This window comes from Cololabis saira, chromosome 19, assembly GCF_033807715.1.
Source record: "Cololabis saira isolate AMF1-May2022 chromosome 19, fColSai1.1, whole genome shotgun sequence".
NCBI classification, from domain to species: Eukaryota; Metazoa; Chordata; class Actinopteri; order Beloniformes; family Belonidae; genus Cololabis; species Cololabis saira.
The window spans coordinates 31,254,578-31,275,277 of record NC_084605.1 but is presented as its reverse complement, the minus strand read 5'-3'; the positions used below and the strand labels follow the sequence as shown (position 1 = coordinate 31,275,277).

General features: G+C 40.7%; 1 protein-coding gene across 1 annotated transcript; it reads right to left on the bottom strand.

Moving 5' to 3' along the window:
* Positions 1–1,552: 1,552 nt before the first annotated feature.
* ascc1 (activating signal cointegrator 1 complex subunit 1) lies at positions 1,553–20,614 on the bottom strand. Its single transcript, XM_061708021.1, has 10 exons — positions 20,361–20,614; positions 19,776–19,878; positions 19,585–19,682; positions 17,501–17,679; positions 17,245–17,378; positions 14,760–14,879; positions 14,522–14,646; positions 13,889–13,962; positions 12,770–12,914; positions 1,553–1,770 (listed from the first exon to the last, which is right to left on the bottom strand). The coding sequence occupies exons 1-9, from the start codon at positions 20,470–20,472 to the stop codon at positions 12,798–12,800; spliced, it is 1,062 nt and encodes a 353-aa protein (XP_061564005.1). The 5' UTR covers positions 20,473–20,614; the 3' UTR covers positions 1,553–1,770; positions 12,770–12,797.
* Between the last annotated feature and the right edge of the window lie 86 nt (positions 20,615–20,700).

Genomic DNA, 20,700 nt, shown 5'->3' with positions numbered 1-20,700 from the left:
AGTAGGCAACTACTGAAATTAAATTATACAAGAACACATCATGCAATCTCATTTTCCACCAATAGTATAGTAGTACACTACTGAATGATAATTGTAGCGTATAGAAAAACAGGATTGATGTAATATGGTACTACGATGACTGCTATATACAAGTGATGTCGAAATACAAAAGTAAAGCAACGTTTTGGTTTTGGCTAGTAAAAAATCTGGTTGGCTAATAACTTTTTTCATCCACTAGCCACTTGGCTAGTAAGTCAAAAAGTTAATTTCAAGCCCTGGCTGTATGTAGAGAAAATGTTGGAATTATCACTTTAACACAACAGGACACAATCTTTTGAATTTTTTCTCAGTTGTCAAGCAAATAGTGACCAATGCGTTTTAGTGCACTACACAAGTAGTGTAGTGCACTAAAAATTGCAGTATTTCCCAATACTTTCAATGTTATTTACTTAGCCGTAGAAGTCCTTGAGGAAACGTCCTTAGTAACAACACATACTGAAGAGTATCAAGAAGTACTCTTTCAAAGCCTAATTAATTACTCACCTTTGTATTTGTGCACTTTGAAGTCAACTTGATATAAAAATAAATAAATAAATAACACAATTTTTAAAAGATGAGCTTTTAATTCGAATACTTTGAGAATGTTAGATAATTTATTGGAGAATTCCAGCACAGACGTATGGAGCTGTTGTCAATAATCAATAACTGCTTCACTGAACATCAACACGACTTTGACCTAGTTCAGGAGCAGCACTAAGTTTGACCATAAGCTGTTCTTGAAATGCAGCAGACAGATCCTCTGTCTCTAGCGAGACCAACTCATTGGATTAAAGTCATAACACCTCTACACCCTCCTCACCAATAAAAGCAGGTATTGCTTATGTAAGCTGAACTGTCAGTCACATCCACTCCTGATGTCATTTTCTGCCACCACTTTTCAGGAATGAGAGAAGACTTCCATAATACCTGTCCAAAAGGATCAATCATTTATTCCAACGCCATCACCGGCCTCTACATGTCATTTCAGTCTCTTGAGGAACAGAAGCCCCACTACCACAAGTTTTTAATGTCTGCACCAACCGCATACTCTGACTGAATGCTTTAAGAATAATTGGTAATTTTGAAAAAAAAAATGTGATGTGCACTTTAAACTGTTGACATGAAAGCAGCTCTGCATCCTGTGTTTGATATCTTTGACAGATCAGATTAATGCTGTGGAAGAGTGTCTTTTAAAAGTACAGGGATTAACTGGTGTCAGTTCCACGTCCTCTCCTCTTACAGATGTTGATAAAACTTTATCTTTCACAATGTGTAAAGAATTGGCAGAGCTTCATTTTCTTAACATCACACAAGACTGCATGCAGCATAATTTGAAGGTGTTCTTATCTGTAAAGATGTGCTGCCTCCAAGTGTAAACAACACATACCCTTTATCTTTAAAAAGAAACAAAAAAAAACAACTTCCAATACAAGCAAAGATGAGCTACACTGTTTATCGTTGTTCATTTTGTCATATGATGAAAGAGAGGTTTGCTTCAGGAATGAGACAAATAAGAAAACGCCAAGATGCAAGGTTTTTATTCTTGGTAAACTTTAGACAGGATGCCGGTAAAAGAAGGAAAATCACAACTGAAATCCCAATCTTACAACCATCTTTGGCAAAAGATTGAGGAGCGATGTTACCATATTTCCACTCATGTTCAAATCTTTTGAATGCTTCTTCCCCACTGAACATCAGACAGCCTGATCCATCCCGACACAGCACTCGGACCTGCAACAGAAAATCAGTGATCAAAGATTTGTACTTCCTTTGTACTTTGAAAAACCTCCCGCCTGCAACCAGTGATGAACTAACTTCCGTGCCCCTATACAGGCACATACAAGAGCAGGTACTCAGATTACATTAATGCAGAGGTATGAATGTGGCTATAGGCTGGTGTCCTAACCACGAACCGTTATATAGTACACACTACACAATAATAAACCCATGATAAACCTAGGATGAGTATGTACTCTCAAATAGGTGTTTACACATTTGTTTGTCTTTATTGAGGACTGCACAATTTTCTTTTCACCATTAATTGATTATATATATATATATATATATATATATATATATATATATATATATATATATATATATATATATATATAGTCACACATAAATGAACATATGATTATATATATGTATAATTGACTGTATAGGTGACAGCATGTATATAACTTTATATTGATGTATTACATATGTATGAGCGCTTAAAGATACATGTACATGCTACTTTCATGTAATCAATATGTATCTATCTATCCTCCCCAGCCTAGACACAGATTATCACAGATCATCCCCACACAACACGTTAAACCGGACATACACTGTGCGATTGTCGGCTCGTTTTGAACCGATTTTCCACTCGTGCGACTATTTTTTGGATCGGGTCGGGTTTCGACCCAATCGTTGGTCGTGCCTCGTGCAGTAAACGTGGGGTAACGACGAGAGATTAACACCTCACGACGAGAGATTAACACCTCACGACGAGCTCCCGATCACAAATCGTGTGCTCGCAACAAAATCAAACGTGTTTGAAATCCTGGTCGCTCCTCGTGAAGGAATCGCACAGTTGAAGCAGCTACGACCCGATTGGACTCATCCTTTCACAGAGAGCATGCGCAATCTCTGATGTCACGTCAAAAACTATTATTTGTAGTTTAAAGTGTTGCAAATTCACATTACAAATCATGTTTTAATAGCAGAAAAAAAGACAGCATTTCCCACGTCTGCCCAGCCAATTCCTTGTCCAATCACGACGTTTAATCTTTTTTCATTTATCGCCACACAGAATGGCACAAATTGCTAAGGCAGCGCGTTTGTTTTTGCTGAGCATCTTCGGTGTCTCCCACTTCGGGGTTCCTCCTCTTCCTCTTCTTTTTGACGTTGCAGTTCCAGTACAGAGAGGTCCGATGTGAGGATTATGATCGTATAGTGTGAGCAGATGGGTCGCATCAGAGCATCGGGTCGTACAGTGTGAGACCATAAATCGTGGGCTGTGAACTTTTGAACTCAGCGATCTAGTTGTGCAGTTTGAGAAGGGGCTGAATCAAACGATTTAAAAGTATGCCCAGCTTTACACACTCCCTCTCATACACTACAACACACCACAGAGTCACCAAGCTGCACCCATCACTGTCTTGTCTTCCCTTTCCTGCTCTTTCGTGTCGCACTGTCAGTGATTCTAATCCTCTTTGACAAAAACAGGTATTTTTCTTTTCTTTTTTTTTTTTTAAAGGGGGTCAATAAAATATGATAGACTGTCAAGAGGGCTGGGGAAGGAAACACACTCTCACACACACCCATGCACAAAAAAACCTCCTCTGTTGCAAGATCAAAATGCATTTATACTGTAAGTTGCTTCAGGTTTTGCCGAATTTGGTATTAACATTAATACTGTATATATGCAGACAGGTAGGGGGAAAAAAGTTAATGCAGAGTAGAAAAAAAAACTAAAATAAAATACAATTTTTCTCTGTTACTAATGAACCTGTTATTACCTTTTCTATGCATGCTGAGACATATGCACAAAGAAAAGTCAGCCTGAAAGCAAGTTTTCAGATCAGAAATCCAACCACGAGCAATTTTGAAAGTAGAGGTGTGAATAAACCACACAGGGAGACATTTAAAAAGTAATCTCAAGTGACTTATAGCTGTAAGTGGAGCTGCTATAAATGTGTATAAATTTGATTCAATGGGACTCAAACTGGGTCACACAGCTATTAAGAGTACCAAGTTAGTTGAGAACACTGTGGCAGCAGTTTGCCACCTCTTTGCAAGTACTGAATGTGCTATTTTGCACTGCAGGCAGCTGCAGCGGAGGTGGAGGAGAGTGCAGCAGCGCCTCCAATTAAATGTACACTGCAGACAGAAGCTGGCTAATCTGGGCATCTCTTGCTGTTCTCCGTTTTAGAAGGTCACCTCTGCAATATAAGCATTATAGCAACTACTAAATGACAAAACTGCACCAGTTTACTGTACATACGTATAGCAGGTATAATTATTACTATGCAGACAAGTATTGTGTGGTGTTATGACGGCAGATACTTGTACTTGGCAGCAGTCTGAACAGGTTGCGGGTTGTGGGTATCATTCTTATTTGTGCTCAGACACCACATCACACCTTCACTTAAGCTCAGTATTGGGTCCCAACTTGCTGTGCACGTTACATGGCAGTTTTTCATAATTCTAGTTAAGACGGTGAACTTCACATAAACGTGCCACTGTCGTTTAGCCTTTTTCTAGATTTCTTTTAAGAAAACTTTCTTCATCGAACTGGAGACATGTGAAGTCAGTGGCAGGTCCTCTGAGGTGTGGTTGATGTCTGTAGCCAACATGATGGTCATGGAAGACTACCAGCATCATCGTGGGTGCAGTCAGTGCAGCAATTCAGCAATCACGTTCAGACACACTTTACTTACTTTATGAGAATGCCTGCAAGAACAAGCTTTTTGAAGATATTTTTGTCTCTCTGTTTTATTGAGAACCACAGACTCAGATCTTATCACCGGGAGGATGAAAAGATAAAGATCTAAGGGAAAATGACTATGATCCTTAAGAGCATTACTTATTTTCCATTAAGAACATAGTAATTATTGAACTCAAGAGCTTTTAAAGCTCAGGCTACTGACCTGGAAGAATATTACTTTTCTTTACTTTCAGAAAGTCTTTGCTTGCTTTTACTTCATGTTTAGGACCCATCCATCCATCCACTCACCCTACCATCCAATAAAAATGTGTGTTAATGATTTAAATTCTGATTAGTGTGTTTACAGCTCCAAATTTATTAGACATGAAGATATCTCCTTTTCAGGATTTCCTAACCTGTCATACAGTAGATTAAACACTGATAAAAACCATAACAGAGATCAACTGACAATCAAATGCTCTATTTTTAATTGAGAGTGCTGTGTAGTTTCTTAAAACACACAAAGATCGGAGCATTACGTGCCTCCAGCAGTAAACAGATGTGGACAGATGCCAGCGGCCTCCACACTCAGCACTCTGAAGGATAATGAGCTGCAGCAGGGATCACCTGCGTTCTTGCTGGAAACATTGATCAGGCATTTCAAGAACGACGGTCTTGGCCGTCCATCAAGGCCAGTTGTACTCATTAAACACAGACTGATTAGCGAAGAATTCAAAGGGCGGTGACGCGTGACTTCAGAGTCACATTCAACATGAAAGAGCTAAAAAAAAAACAGTTGAGCTGTCATATTTCACTGGCAACAACATCCAATTTGATGATTTTACCTTACAATCTTTCTTTTGATCAATCACAAAGGTTAGAACAACTTGGATATTAACAACAAACACCCAATGAAGTGTCACATTCCCAATCTTTTGACTTCAAAAGATCTTTTTTATATCAATCATTTTGGATTTTTGTCAAATGCACATTTTTCTGTTTAATGGACCTGATCCACATTAATGCTTTTAGATACCCTTGACCTTAAAAAGTAATAAGGCTTTCAATCGATTTAATGCACATTACTAAATACTCCAAGCATGCAAATCAAACATATCTAATGTGTTAAAAGTTCACGTTTGTCAAACCTAATTTATTCTTCGCAGCAGATCTTAATTCCTTTTCATTATCAAAGAAAGTTTAATTTCTAATCGCTCCATAAAAAACTGCACAGCAGGCTGCTGAATATTAAAAGACATGCACCCAAAAAAGGCAGACATTCATCTAGTAAGGCTTCTTTCAAAAAGCGTTGGCATATAAAAAGACTACTTTAAAAACTGGCTTGGAATTATATATGGAAATTGGGTGGAAGCTTTAACAATACTTGGTCCAGATAAAAGCTATAGTTTATCAGGTGGTGCAGGTGGACGCCCAGAGGAAAAGGACGGGAAGCTTTTGTTTTGCTCTGCAACCCTGCTACCTGTTTAAATGTCCTTGATTAAGACAATGAACCCCTGCATTACCCCTGATGTGCTCATCTGTGAATGACTGACTGAGAAACAATGTCAAGCACTTTGTAGAACATAGACAAGGTTAAAAATGTGCTATGAGCTCATCTGGACTCTTGCTTTCATTATTTGTACACTGAAAAAAGATGGTTTTACATAATAAAGGGTCCATTTCTAGTGTGCATAGTCGACCTCCTTGCTACACGTGCCTCACATGTAGCAGATGTAAACAAAAACTGTCTGAACGAATAAACCGTTTAACATTTTAATTAAAATCCTGCTTCACTGTCTCATTAGATCTTCACAAAAGACAAACAGACAGATCAGATGCATCAGACTTTCTGAAAGTTGCACGACCTTGAAATCTTAAGGATATGATTGAAAGTTCACATTGCGTGGGGCACAGAAATGACTAATTATCGAGAGACGTGCGTCAGAGACAGAGACTATGTTTGTTGTGTAGTGCACAAGCAAGTCATATTGGATAAGCCACGCAGGCCCTCAGGACTTTGTTATTTTTTCACACTAATAAATGAGTCAAAGCATTATAACTACTCAGATGAACATTGATTATCTTGTGATGTCATGGTCAGTTATATAAGATCTTCACACGTTTTCAGTCAGTGTGTGTGTGTGTGTTAGTGCTGGGCGGTATACCGGTTCATACCGAATACCGGTGTTTATTTTTCTTATGATATGAATTTTTCATATACCGTAATACCGGTGAGTATGTACAGTAGCGCACACAATGTTGGGAACGGCGGAACGTAGCGCCGCTGGACACTGTTTGTGAGGGGACTGTTTAGCAGTAGTGATGCAGCGATTGTTCGGTAACCGAAATTGTTCGGCCGAAAATGGCAAAAATAACCACTTTCGGTGTTCGGTGGAATAAGTGGGAAAAAAACCGAACAATTAATAACGCCGTTGTAATATAAGGAAATAGACTGGCCGCTCCCGTACCGGTTGCGCAACACCACAAACATAAATTGTTGGCCAACCAAAAAGTAACCACATAAGAATTTTACCTAACATTCACCAGGAGGTGGAACCAAAACAACATAATGCTGGAAATTAAAAAATGTTCAGTTTTTTTATGTTCAATAAATATTTTCTACCTTGTAATTTACAAAATAATTTTGTAAAAGATTTCTTTCTTTGAAAAGCATGCCTAAATAAAATTTATTTGATTTATGCATCCTCCTCATGACAGTAAAATAGGCCATTCTAAGCCAATTTACTGCAGCAATTCCTTTCCAAATCATTAGAAAATGTGGTTAACACCCAGTCGTGCATGAAAAAAAAAATACCGTGATATACCGTGAAACTGATATAATTTTGAAAAATACCGTGATATAACATTTTTGGTCATACCGCCCAGCACTAGTGTGTGTGTGTGTGTGTGTGTGTGTGTGTGTGTGTGTGTTAGGGGGGGTGTTGAGACCTGAGATACTTGAATAAAATCTTTTTGATGGACAACTTTGTCAGTGCTTCTTTAAATCAGACCAGAAAGACCAAGTATGTGCTACATTAATACATTCATATAACTGATCAATGCCTTCACAAGGTATGCAAGGATTAAAAAAAAAAAAAAAAAAAGATATGCATAAGTGTTTCCTGGAACAAAAACTGAATGTATGTGTATAATAACTACATTTTTTTGGGAGCGCTGATGTGCAGCTCAACATGTTTGCATATAAAAGTACAGTATGTCACCGTATGAGAATCTGTCACTCATACTCATAAAGAGTAAAGTATCAGATCGTCTCCAGGATCTGGAAACGAATAAGTAAGATAGTGGCACTTTTTAAATCCATCCCAAATTTGAAGCTGTGCACATAACCTTATACAAAGCAGGTCAGGCGTGCAAAATCGTGTCTATGACAACACCAGGTTAATAGAGAACTACCTCTTTGACCTTGGTGTCATACCCCTGATAAAGAGTTGGTTATGGTCACTATGTTTCAGTTCCTCCATGTGTAAATCTGTAGAAGTCTGCATTTTTGCCCTTGAGTCACTCAACCGCATGTAGGCCGCCTTAAGTTCTGGTGTAAACATAACGAGTTAAACAACCACTTACTTTTGAGGGCACGTTGAGATGTGATCACTCAAACCACGTTCAAAGTGGTCTGCGCATAAATGTATGGAGCTAGAACAGTCTCAATATTCACAAAAGTACAGGACGATTCACAGGTACGTAGGACAAGATTCACAAATGTATTTCTGATGCACAAACAAATATAATGTGATTTACAAATGGCTTGTGGTCTATGGACTTGTCTGCATTTGTGTGTGGATTTTTGAGACTCCCCTGACTTGCATCAACCCAGAAATGTCTTTTTTAAATACGGAATGATCTGCAACCAATCCAGATATCTTCCTTGTTTCAGCCAATCATAAGAACACACTCCACGTGGGGGACAATTTACTCATAAGCCAATCACATTAAGCCATTCAAACTGCACTATATGCATGTGAATTTCAGTCAGTTCCCCCTGGGTGGGGTTGGTGAAAGGGCCTGTGTGGAGTTTGCATGTTCTCCCCGTGTTCCCTTGGGTAGCTAATGTGAGCTACCCTCACAAAAACATGCACCAGTCCTGGGCTATACATGCCCCCTCTGGCCAGCCGGGGCCCCAGATGGGGTGGGGAGGATCTGGCCGGAATAACGTGATCCTTCCACGCGCTACGTCCGGCCAGAGAAGCCCCACCCTGAAAAGGAGAGGCCTGCTCACTCCTCAGGTTAAGGAGGAGACTCAGTGGCTCAGGAGGCTCAGTTCAGGACCTCCCGGGGTTGGCAGAGGGAGCAATGCCCAGGACTGACTTAAAATGGGAAAAAATCTGAGATAGAAATTGTGGCAGGGTGCAGGATTGGGGCGTGGTCTGCAGGGGAGAGAGGGAGTGCGGGGGAGTGGCGCACAGGTGACGCGGCTGGAACAGCTGACGGTACACAGGTGAATCTAATCATTCTCTGTGTATTTCAGTAGGTGTGCGGGCCCTGGAGAGGGGAGAGGACGGACGCAGAGCGGAGCAGAGGTGCAGCTCTGCGGACGGTGCAGAAGCACAATACTCGAAAGAAACAAACGAAAAAGAAATAAAGATATTTCTAAACGAAATCCCGGTATCTGCTGTCTTAGTGACCCCCGTAGCAACTCGCAGTGCTACACTGGCGCCCAACGTGGGGCCCGATGGGAGGAGAGGCATGGAGCGGGCCCTGGACGCGCTCGCCCAGGCCATTGCGGACCTGGCCGCCCTGCGCCGGGACCAGGGCGGGCATCAGCTCGCTGTGTTGGAGGCGCTGATGCCCGCGGACCGACCCACCCCTGCGCCACGCCGGAGGTTCGCCGCAGCAGCGCGGGAGGAGCTGGCGGCGCCGCAGCGGAGAGGCCGTGAGGCAGAAGCTGCGGGCCGCCAGGCGACGGCTCCCGAGGCGGCATGGCCAACGGAGCGACCCATCCCTGCACCCCGTCTGAGGTTCGCCGCGGCAGCGCTGGCGGCGCTGCAGCCGACCGGCCGTGAGGCAGTCGCTGCAGGCCGCCAGGCGACGGCTCCTGGGATGGAGTCGGAGGCGGAGTCGGAGGCAGAGTCGGAGGCGGAGTCGGATGCGATGGCGGAGTCGGCGGCAGAGGTGGAGGCTGACCAGCAGGGCGGCGTGACGGAGGAGGCGGTCCTGGACACGCCAGCTCCAGACCAGGGCTGCGCCGTGGAGGAGGCGGTCCTCGAGGCGGACCAGCGGCCGACGCGGGTCTGCGTCACGGAGGAGGAGGTGGTCCTGGACGCACCGTGTGGCCCGAGGCCACCATGGGCCCGGCCCCGAGAGCAGCTTCCACGGCGGGCGGGCCGACGCCGGGGACGACCCCCCCGACCAGGAAGGCCCAGGGGTTCCGGGCTTCCTCTCCCGCTCCGAGAGGGCGGGGGGGAGTAGGCTCGGCCGGACAGACCCCGGCGCGAGTTTGGCGTTGGGGGTGTGTGGCAGGGTGGAGGAGCTGCAGCCACTCAGGCTGATTAGGGCACAGGTGGGCCCAATCAGCCTCTCCACTCTGCCAGCCTTCATAAGGCATAGCTGCACAGCAGAAAGGGGCTGTGGCGCTGCTGTGAAGGTACTTCTGCACTGTGTGTGGTGTTTGTGGGTAAATAAAGAGGGTCTGCATTAAACTCTGTGTCTCTCCATCCTGTCGGTCGGGCCCCCGTGGCACTCACCGTGCTACAGAAATATTTAAAAAAAAAAAAAAAAAAAGACCCTTAGCTTGGTTTGGTCTTAATCATTTCAGGGGAGGCTGTTGTAAAGATTCACTAAATTTGTGATATTTCTAAATTCCTTTTCTTTTACCTGGCTTCCTTTTACCTTCTCACTAATTGGTTGGCTGGTTCATATTTCATTAGCTTGATTTATTTCACCTGTGCACTCTATTCCTATTCAAACACCTGTCATTCAGACTTTCACTTCTACACAGGGCGGCAGAACTGCTAAGAAGTTTATTTTGCACCACAATTTATCCTTAGTCGATTTAAGTCGATTTCCCTTTTAAGATATGAGAATCTTGTATTCTTTCTTTCTTTCAGATATAGACCCATGTGTGTGTGTCCCCAATTGTAACGATTAATTCTGTCACCCCAGTATGGCTGGTGCTGGGAGGTTTTTGTAAAATGCAGACCTAATCCAATATAACTAAGATTTATGTTAGTATAAATTAATGATTGTAAAACAGACCACAGGACCTTAAGATGAATAACCTCAGAATGTGTAGTCTTGAAATGTCCAGATAAACTAAGTATTGCATCTCTTCGTTGTCTGATTTTTTTTTCTATTCTAATAAATAGAATAATTGGCCGATACATGTCCATAACCATGACCCTGATAAAAGCAACTGAATTATAACTGAATTTTATTTATTTTATTAGCGTGGTTTAATTTATTGTTATCTAATTATTTCTTATTATTTTAACTACTTATTTTTCAATTATTTTATTATGTACTTATTCTTTTATATTAACTTTTTTTTTAATTTTATTTTGTTCTTAGGTTTATTTACAGGTAGGTATTTATTTTTATAGTGTTCGTGATTGTGTTTTAATGTCTGTGGGGGGGTGTATGTGTGGGTATTAATGTGAGGATGTGTGTGAAAATGACCAAATGTGTTTTTAACCACGAGTGTGTAAGTTTTTCTATGTTAAATGTTGATTTTATTATGTAAAGCACTTTGCGTTACTCGTGAATGAAAAGTGCTATATAAATAAAGTTTGATTTGATTTGAACAAGAATGGGTTGTCTTAAATAACTGAATTGAATTAAAATCATCTTGCTCTCTAGATTTTTACTACCCTGTGTTTGTGTAAGTTAACAATCAATTGTATTTACACTGCCAAAATATCTCACTCTATTCAGAGTGTTTATTTGTGCTCTCTTGACCTACTGACAAGCACCTTGTCTGCAGCACCAGCGTGTATAATCAGCCTCTTTTTCTGCATTTGAATAAATGCACGTAATGCTCAGGCAGGTGATGCATGGAAAAATCTGCAACAGCAAAAACTGTCTATCCCTTTATAACAGAGGAGCTTAGAAAAAATAAAATCTTGCCACTGTTGAGATGGGAGGGCGGACGGCACTGAGCTGCAGAGTGGACAAACAAAAGGGACTCTCAGGCTCCATCAGTGTAACTTTTGACCGCTTGACTATCACTCTCCTGAATGCCAAACAGTGAGCATCGCTGGCAGAGGGCAAATTGGGAAAAGACAAAAAGAGCATAAACTGACACACTGACAGACGGAGAGGGAGCAAGGTTGTGGTTTCTGTGGGAAGGGCACTGGATAAAAGATGGAGCTAAAAACTCATGCTGGACTAATACATCATGTCCGAGACGCATTAACACATTCATGAGGCAGCAAGGTGAACTGGTTAACACAGGGCTAAAACATCCAGCGGTGAAAGCGGACATCTGCGAAAAGACAACTGACAGCTCTCCACTTTTATAGATTAGTCTAAACCATTAAAACATAGCTGTTTATGTTTGTTAAATCGTAAAACATGACAAAATGTCCTGGTTAATATCTGATATTCTCAACGGGCAGCAGACTGCAGAATGGAAGATTTTTCTGCTTATACATTTGACAGGTGAGAGTGCAGGAAGAATTAAATTATTAAGAACAAGCCTCAACTGTGACTTCTGTATGAGCAGCCGGAACATAAGCTGGTACCGCTGCTGCTCAGAGGAAGAACGGTGCTTTTTATTCATCGCAGCACAAGATCCTTGGTTGTTGGTGCATACTTGGCAGAAGATATTAAAACCTTTACCTAAGTCAAAGTAGCAATAAAAATCAGACCCTTAAAATTGACACTATTATTTTAAGAGTCCACAACTCGTCCAAGAAATTTGAACATACCGATATTGAAAATGATAAACTCTGGGACAACTTTATAACTTTGGAATTATGACTCATTTGATATTTTGTGCATTGAAAATGTACATGTATTCTAATAAATACCAAGTTCAGTACAAAAACAGACATCTTAAAGCCTAGAGCATCTTAAAATAAATGTGCTTGCATGTTTTATTATTTGTGTCAGTTTTAGCCTGACATTTTAAAAGCCCTGCACACTAAACATTATGTTTTTTTCACTATAAAATGCCCCTTATAACTCAGGATGTGTATCCAGCTGGAAAAGGTCCAGCCCTTTCCAGTGACCCTGAACAGGAGGAAGTGGGTGTAGAAAATGGATGGATGGACAATGCTCTTAGAAGGACTTGCTGCCACCTACTGAACAATACAGGTACTGATGCAATATTCCACTGGAGCGGAAACAAACGCTTCCTACCTCAAAAAATCCTGGTCCCTGCTGAGGCTCAGGAGACGCTGACGCTCCCTGCGCATGTGTAGTATCCAGTGCAGTCTGTTGAAAACCTCTGGGACAGCTGGACAGTTTTCAGCTCAAACTCCCCAAAATGAAAAGAACCAAATTTCTGTAACAGAAAAAAGGCCACATTTAAAAACTTCTGCGATTTCATAACTGATTTGGATCATTTAAATAGTGTTATGACAGCATGATGTCCCTATAGTTATGCAAATGGATGGGGCATTTTTGTGTCATTTTTTTAGAAAAAGTCACATTTCTGTTGTCTCTCACAAAAAACAAGACCAAGACTGCACAGCTCAGTCAATGTTTAATAACAAAAAAATGGCGTGCCTCTGGTTCAGCAGGTCTGGTGCGTTTCCTTCCACAATAAAAGGTCTGATATGTTGCGAGTACTCGGATGCCACAAGTCGTTATGAGAACAGTTTATCTGGTGTTCAGCTGCAGTAAATGCTCAAGATTTCTATTTTAATTCATCAATTAAACTCTTTTTCTACAACATTTGGACATCACATAACATAGGCCTAAATAATAAAATAATTGAGGTTCATAAAAACCAGAAACACAAATTGACCTCCCACCCTCAACCTCCATTAATACAAACGAAATCAAGACCTCAAGTCCTAAATAAACATGTTTGAGGTCTGAGATCCAACTGCCGCGACCTTTAAGAAGATATGGTGGCTTAACACTAAATCATTATTTCACATAACAGCTAATCTGGGAACATACCGAGTCTCTGCAAGAAGTCAAATTAACTTTTGCAAGACTTGGCAGAAGTGATTTTGCCCCCAAATTAACCTGATTATCCTCTGTACGTGCCACCGTGCTAATCCACCTGAAGGCTCAAAACTCTCAACTAACAAATACAGCTGGAAATGCACATCATGTGATAAACACTAAATTATTATGGTGCAATGCTGCAGACAACTACAAAAAGTAAGATCTGGTTTGTATCTTTATATATTTTAGATATATTTCATATATTACCTCTACATTATATGAGTTGCATTTCTTTTTTTTTTTAAATCACATTTTAGGATGGACATGGCACTTTTTACAGGCAAATACATTTGCTCTAACCTTCAGTATGTTTCTGGCATCAAAAGCCTCTCTCTCAGCCGTGGTTTGCCTTCCTGCTCCACCCGTGTCTGCCACTGGAAAAACACCAGAGAAGCTCGTTACACAATGTAGCACAGAGGAAAAACATACCGATAAGTTATCTCTGATCCAATGAACATGTTTACATGCAGCTTTAGTTTTATTACCGCAGTGCTGTGAGAATCAAGGTTACTTAAGTTTGTATAAGGATCTTGTGAAATAGGATCTAATTAGAAGGAGAAAACCCAGGGGCCTGTCCAGTTGGTAAACATGGTCAGCAGGGGCTGGAACCTCGCTTGTTCTGTGTTGTTGCTCAAACTGGTGCATATTTGAGACATGCCGCTGGACTGGATTCACTTCCAAAAATGAATGAAGACATTGTTAGAGTACTTGGAAAACCGCAGCACTTGCACTTGGTGCACATAAACAACACTGAGGCCAAACAGTGAGCTGTCTCCATGAGTCCTCTCTGCACTAATTAGTAGTTAACTGTTCAAGACTGTCGTCATTGCAGCTCCAGTCCAGGCCAATAGATAACAAGAGGACATTGACAAGTATGCGCAGGGTAAGCAGCTGCCAGTGTGATTCTAGCATGAGTCCTTTTTGGCTTTTCACCTGTGGAGTCCTTTCTGAACAAAGTGTTCATCACAGTGCCGTGCAGCTTCACCCTGTCCCACTCTCTGACCATCAGCCCTGCGGAGACGAAATGCTCTACGAGCCGGTCTGCAATCGTCTGCAACCTACGGTGTGGGAATATTGAAATAAGATGGTGAAAGAGACATTCAAGCTGACAGAGAACACTTTCTCTCAGCTGATTAACACTGAAGTGTGTTAAATTCTCTAATGTACTGACTTTTCAGATCCGTCTTTCACGTTGACTTTGACATACAAGATGTCCACCATAGCCGGATCGTCATTCATGTACTCGATACCTGCCACCTCCAGCTGCAGAGGCTTTCCTTCTGCGATCTCCCTGATGTGAAGCAACAAAAACAAAATCACTGACATTCCATACACACACGTGTTTTTCTTCTCTCGGTGAACTATGATACTGGAACTATTCATTGAGTTATCGTCCCTGTCACACAAAATACCGTGTTACTGAGCTATCCATACTTAGAAATGTTATGTACCAATCATTTTATTGATGGGGACATATATTTATTAAATATCTTTTCAAGTGAATCTGAACCTTGCACAAACATAACTGTGTAATATTTTTTAATCGATGTTCAACATGCAATGTGAGTGAACCAAAAAAAGGAAAACATTTACATCAAATCAATATTTGCTGTAACCCTCATTTGCTGTCACAACAGCATCAATTCTCAAGGTACATCTGCACTAGGGGTGGGACGATACAAGTAACTCACGATTCAATACTGTGGCGATATGTGGCCCAGGATAACGATAATATCACGATACACGATATCTATGATATTCGATATATTGTAAGAAATTTCATTAACAATATATCACGATCTATGTGACTGAAAAAGAAAAAATACCTATAAAAAGGAAAACATCTGTAGTTATGCATTTATTCAATGCCAAAACTTCATACAATGTACAAAGAAAGTGCATTTGTATAGTGCCTCACTGCCTCCTAGACTTGTAAATGTAAACACTGTACAGCTGGACAAATTAAAGTGCATGAACAACAGTGCGGTGACAACCGCGTAAATCCATTATGTGTGTTGTAATAAAATATCGATATTTTCCATCAATTTATCGATTATTTATTGCGACAGAGAGCGCAACAATATAATAATAATAACGATTTTTTTCCCCGCCACTAATCTGCACAAAGTCAGAGATTTTTATAGGAGCAGAAACAGCTATGTAGGAGGCTTAAAACTCAGTGCAGATCATTCAGGTGCTGCCAAGGTGACATATATATGTCATATGTCATACATCATGGCAAGACTGAACACAGCAAACAACGCACAAGTTATACTGCAGCTGCAACGTCATTCCCACTCAAAGACTTCAAAGCACACAGGGGTGTTAAGCTGTGCTGTTCAGCTCTTTCGGAGAAGTACAAAGAGAGGTGTAACAGTGATGGCTGTAGATGCAGCAGTCAGCCAAAGAAACAACAGCTGAAAGACATTATGTTTACTTCCCTTTGAAATGTGAAGATATCCAATAGTGCCATCAGCTAAGAACAAGCAAAAACCAGTTGGACCCGGATGCAGTATACTGGGCTATTGTCCAGAGATATCTGGCCAGAAGTGGTCTTTAGGGGAGAAAAATATGTTCAAAAAGCCATTCCTCTGATGTGGAAATGAGGCCAAGGGACTCAACTATGCATGAAAACACATGAGCTGGGGTGCTGAAAAACAGCAGCAGCTGCTCTGGACTAATAAGGCCATTTTTATTTATTTTTTTCAGTTGCAAAAGGATGTTTGTCCATCAAAGGATTGGAAAAAAAAAGTACAATAGTGAATGTCTGCTGGCAACAGTAAAGCTGGGTGGGAGCTACTTGCAAGTTTAGGGCTGCATTTCTGCACACGGATTAGGTCAGGAATAAAAGGTATCCTTATTGGTTAGAAATTCTTATCTATCATGAGATACCATCAGGAAGGGCTCTGATTGACCCCAGTTTGATGTTTATGCAGCAGAAGAACAACAAAGATCTCTGGTGAGTTCTCAAGTAAAGTGACCCACCAGCCCACGAGTATCCAGAAGAATTTAAGCTGTGTTGAAAGGAAAGGGATGTCCCAAAAATGCTGATTTGATTTAGAGTTTTCTTTTGTTTGTTCAATTTTTATCAAAACTAACCTAACCTAATGTAAAGTTAAAATCCATGTTGTCACTGAAATCTGATAGCTAAACCAAACCAATGATGCAATGTTTCTTTTTTCCAGACATTTGTTATTTTATGAAAATGCAAACGAATCCTTTGAACGTGTCACATGTACGATATTAACAGTAGATCTTTTAAGCAGTCTAAGGTTCAAGTTCCTACCACTGACTTGTTCACATGGTCAAATCTCTACAATAGCAGGAACATTGTGATTTCTAACAGACATGTATCACAAGAATTATGCTTATTTCCAGGGGAAAACACTACGCATATAAAACCTTTTAAAGTTATCCAGGATCTGCAAAGTGGTTTGCCATGCATGCCTTATTCACCTATTTACACACCAAAACTTGGGGAGACCATAGTGGTGGGTGTGACTGAGGTGTTAAGAGATTTCGTCTTACAATATGAACATTGGAAGCTTGATTTCCCTGCCCTCACCTGCTGCAATGGTTAAGATTGTTGCAATAAACAGGCTGTTCCTATTTCTAAAAAGCTTGGCATTGTCTAATAAGCTTCTTAACCCCCCTACCTGATGAAACTTTGACACTCCTGAAGATATCCAGATGCTTTTCTCACTTCCATGTCATTTAACAAAGCCAGAGTGCCAACGGTCAGATGAAGCTTTGCAGGATTCTGAAAGATGCTTTCCTCAACTCTGTGATCCTAAACATAAGGTTACAAAAAATGTATAGACACATAATTTATGTATAATGGTTCCACGTGCCGACTTTGAACATTACATAACCAACGCTGCTTCTCATTATTTATGCATTTCTCCCAAGTACCTGCGAACAGTGCTGCAACACCTCATCTTTAAATCTGAGGAATCCTTCTTGAATACTGGAATGGTTCAGAGGGAATGACAGGAAATGAGTGAAAGGCTGCTTCTTCCGGAAACTCTCCATAAGGACTTCAACCCGAGTGAGCGCAGATGAAACCGCAGCTTTCTGGGAACCTGTGATTACTATCAGGCAAAAAGATAAAAAGTTAAGAGAAAGTCGTGTATGCTTTATTCAGCATCAGAGGTGTCAAGTAACGAAGTACAAATACTTTGTTACCTTACTTAAGTAGAAATTTTGATTATCTATACTTCACTGGAGTAATAATTTTTCAGACAACTTTTTACTTTTACTCCGTACATTTTCACGCAATTATCTGTACTTTTTACTCCTTACAATTTATAAACAGCCTCGTTACTCTATTTCATTTCGGCCTTTAAAAAAAAAATATCCAGTTAAATTGCTCCATCCGGATAGAGTGAATTTGGTTGTGGTTGTTTCAGATGTTCTTGTCCAGTTTTGTTCTTACATCTGTTCCCTCAGATTCCTGCAACTAAACTTGGATGTACATTCCAATAAAAGTTAGGATAAATGATAACATGCCTCTGAAGTTTGACTTTTTGCACCATTACAATACTTAGGGTGCGTCCCAATACTCCCCCTCGCCCTCCTTTTCTTCCCTAACCCTAACTTTTGCGCGTTCCCGTGAAGGTAGTGGTGTCCCAATTCCTCTTTTCACCTAGGGGGAGGGGGCATAACGAGGGCTAGGGGCTGAGAATAGCCCCTTCAAATCGAGGGATTTCAGATGCTGACTTGGCGAGCGAGGGGATATGAAAAAAAGAGGCTCTGCGTCGATTTGACTCGCCGACCGAAGGCAAACAGGCAGACTGGTCTCAGAGAAATAGAGAGAAATAATCCTGTGACTCGTCAGATTTGTTTTGGATGTTTCTGATATAATAGTCTTCAGAAACCACAAAGTAATCCAGCTGTTATCTGGGTAATTTACACACTTTCAGATAAAGTTGCGGAAGATCACGCCAGAATAAAGGGATTTATGGTTCCGCGTTACACCAACGCAGATCCTACGGCGGAGGTTACGCAACCTACGCCGTAGGCTCTGCGTCGATTTAACGCGGACCCAAGCTCCGGACCCGGCAGACAGAAATCTCTAAATTTCGGAGCAAATTTCTTAACAGGCGTAGTTACAACTGTTAGATTTCATCTATTAAACCAACATATTCCTAAATGATTTATTTAAGCCGGCGTGATTCTCAACAGAGCTGCGTCCCGGGAGAGAGTGTCTCTCCCGGGGCTGACGGAGCAGCCTGACCCGGCGGAGACGTCTCTTCTCGGGCTGTGAGCTGAGGCTGCTCCCCGGGGCCGGCGGCTCTTCTCATCTCCGAAAACATCGGGTCAAATTTCTTAACAGGCGTTATTTGGATAAACTGAGCCCCGGTTGGGGATCTTAAGGTTACCATTATACCTGAAAAAATATTAAAACTTAATAAAGTGCCATATTAACAGCGCTACAGCTGAAATTAAAACAGCTTTTGGCTCTCAGCTTCCTGATCAGGGAAGGGATGAAAACGAGGGGTAGGGGGAGAATTGGGACAGGCACCTGGGCCAAGTGCCCTAGATCTCAAGTGCCCTAAAATCTCCCCCTTCTTTTTTAGGGCTTAGGGAAGAAAAGAAGTGCGAGTGGAGAAAAGAAGGGCGAGTGAAGGAGAATTGGGATTGGGCCTTATAGGCAACTAGTCATCATATCTCCTGCTCTCTGAAACACATGTTAATGCTCAATAGTACACATATATGGTTCTTTAATATATTTGCATTATACTAAGATACATTCATTTTCAATGGCTTTTGTCCTTAATGTCTTTTTTCCCCCTTACATTACTTTTACTTTTATACTTTAAGTAGTTTTGAAACCAGTACTTTTATACTTTTACTAGAGTAAAAAACTTGAGTTGATACTTCAACAGGAGTATTTTTAAACTCTAGTATCTATACTTCTACCTGAGTAATGAATGTGAATACTTTTGACACCTCTGTTCAGCATCATAGAGACCAGGTTTGCTCTGCATCCTCACCAATCTGTCCTTCGATTCCTTGCTTTGGGATGTTGATGGATGTTTTTGTGTCAGCCTCCAGACGTCTGCGTGTTTCTCCTTTTTTCCCAATGATGTATCTGTTGAAACAGCATATTTGCACACAGTCAGTAAACCTCTCCTTCTTTTCAAGTAGAAGCTACACAACAAGCAGATGTGTGTAGATGACTCACTTGTAAAGGGCACTTGGGACATCAATGGCACAGCGGAATCCTTTATCTGTCTGTTCAATCAAGGGGCCGTCACAGGCTTCACCTTCTGCAAGCTCTTCACTCTCTAGACACATTTGATCAGTATTGTATTGGTTTCTTTCATGGTAAAAATGGACACCAGGAACGTATTTCACATATTAATCCCGAAAGAGTTCAACTTATTATTATTATTATTATTGAGCTTTATTTCGAATATGCATATTAAAAAAGAACAATACAAAAAAGTTTAAAAAAATAAAGTACAAATATATATATATATATATATATATATATATATATATATATATATATATATATATATATATATATATATATATATATATATATAAATGTGTGTGTTTTTGTAGACAAAAGACAAGGCAGCTCTTGGGCAGACCTCGATCCACCAACATATTGGAAAGGGGGTAGGATTGAAGTATATACTTATCAGCTCCTACCCCTAAATCTTATATAAATTTTCCAAAATAGCAAGAGAATCAATGAGCTTACTTATAGAACACAAAAAGCATAATATATAAGTCTATATAAGTCTATATAAGAACTTACCTGGCTCAATGTAAGAGAAATCATCTTCTTCCTCATATTGTTCTTCTTTAATTAAATTCCTACGATATATTCTTCCACCTATATTGATAAGGGGTGGGCGAAGAACATCCATACTGCAACCCAGCGAACTTTAGTCAAACGTATGTTAAATTAACAACACAAACAAACTGTTATCTATAAAATAAAATAACCAAAATGGCTTAAATGTATATTTAATAGTTCTGCTATCTAGTTCTTGTCCATGCTAGTTTGTTGACTTTCACTTTACGACACGTAGAGTCGGTTTTTTTCTTGACGTGTTACCAGATCTAAGAACAATATGGAGCGACCACTCCGGAAG

What these genes read in the sequence shown, in the direction of transcription:
- ascc1 (XM_061708021.1), bottom strand. Translation starts at nt 20,472, where the DNA reads ATGGATGTTCTTCGCCCACCCCTTATCAATATAGGTGGAAGAATATAT. An exon ending in GTGAAAGACGGATCTGAAAA is followed by an intron (nt 14,647 to 14,759) that starts GTCAGTACATTA and finishes CCCACACCGTAG; the next exon opens with GTTGCAGACGATTGCAGACC. An exon ending in GTTCAGAAAGGACTCCACAG is followed by an intron (nt 13,963 to 14,521) that starts GTGAAAAGCCAA and finishes GTGTTTTTCCAG; the next exon opens with TGGCAGACACGGGTGGAGCA.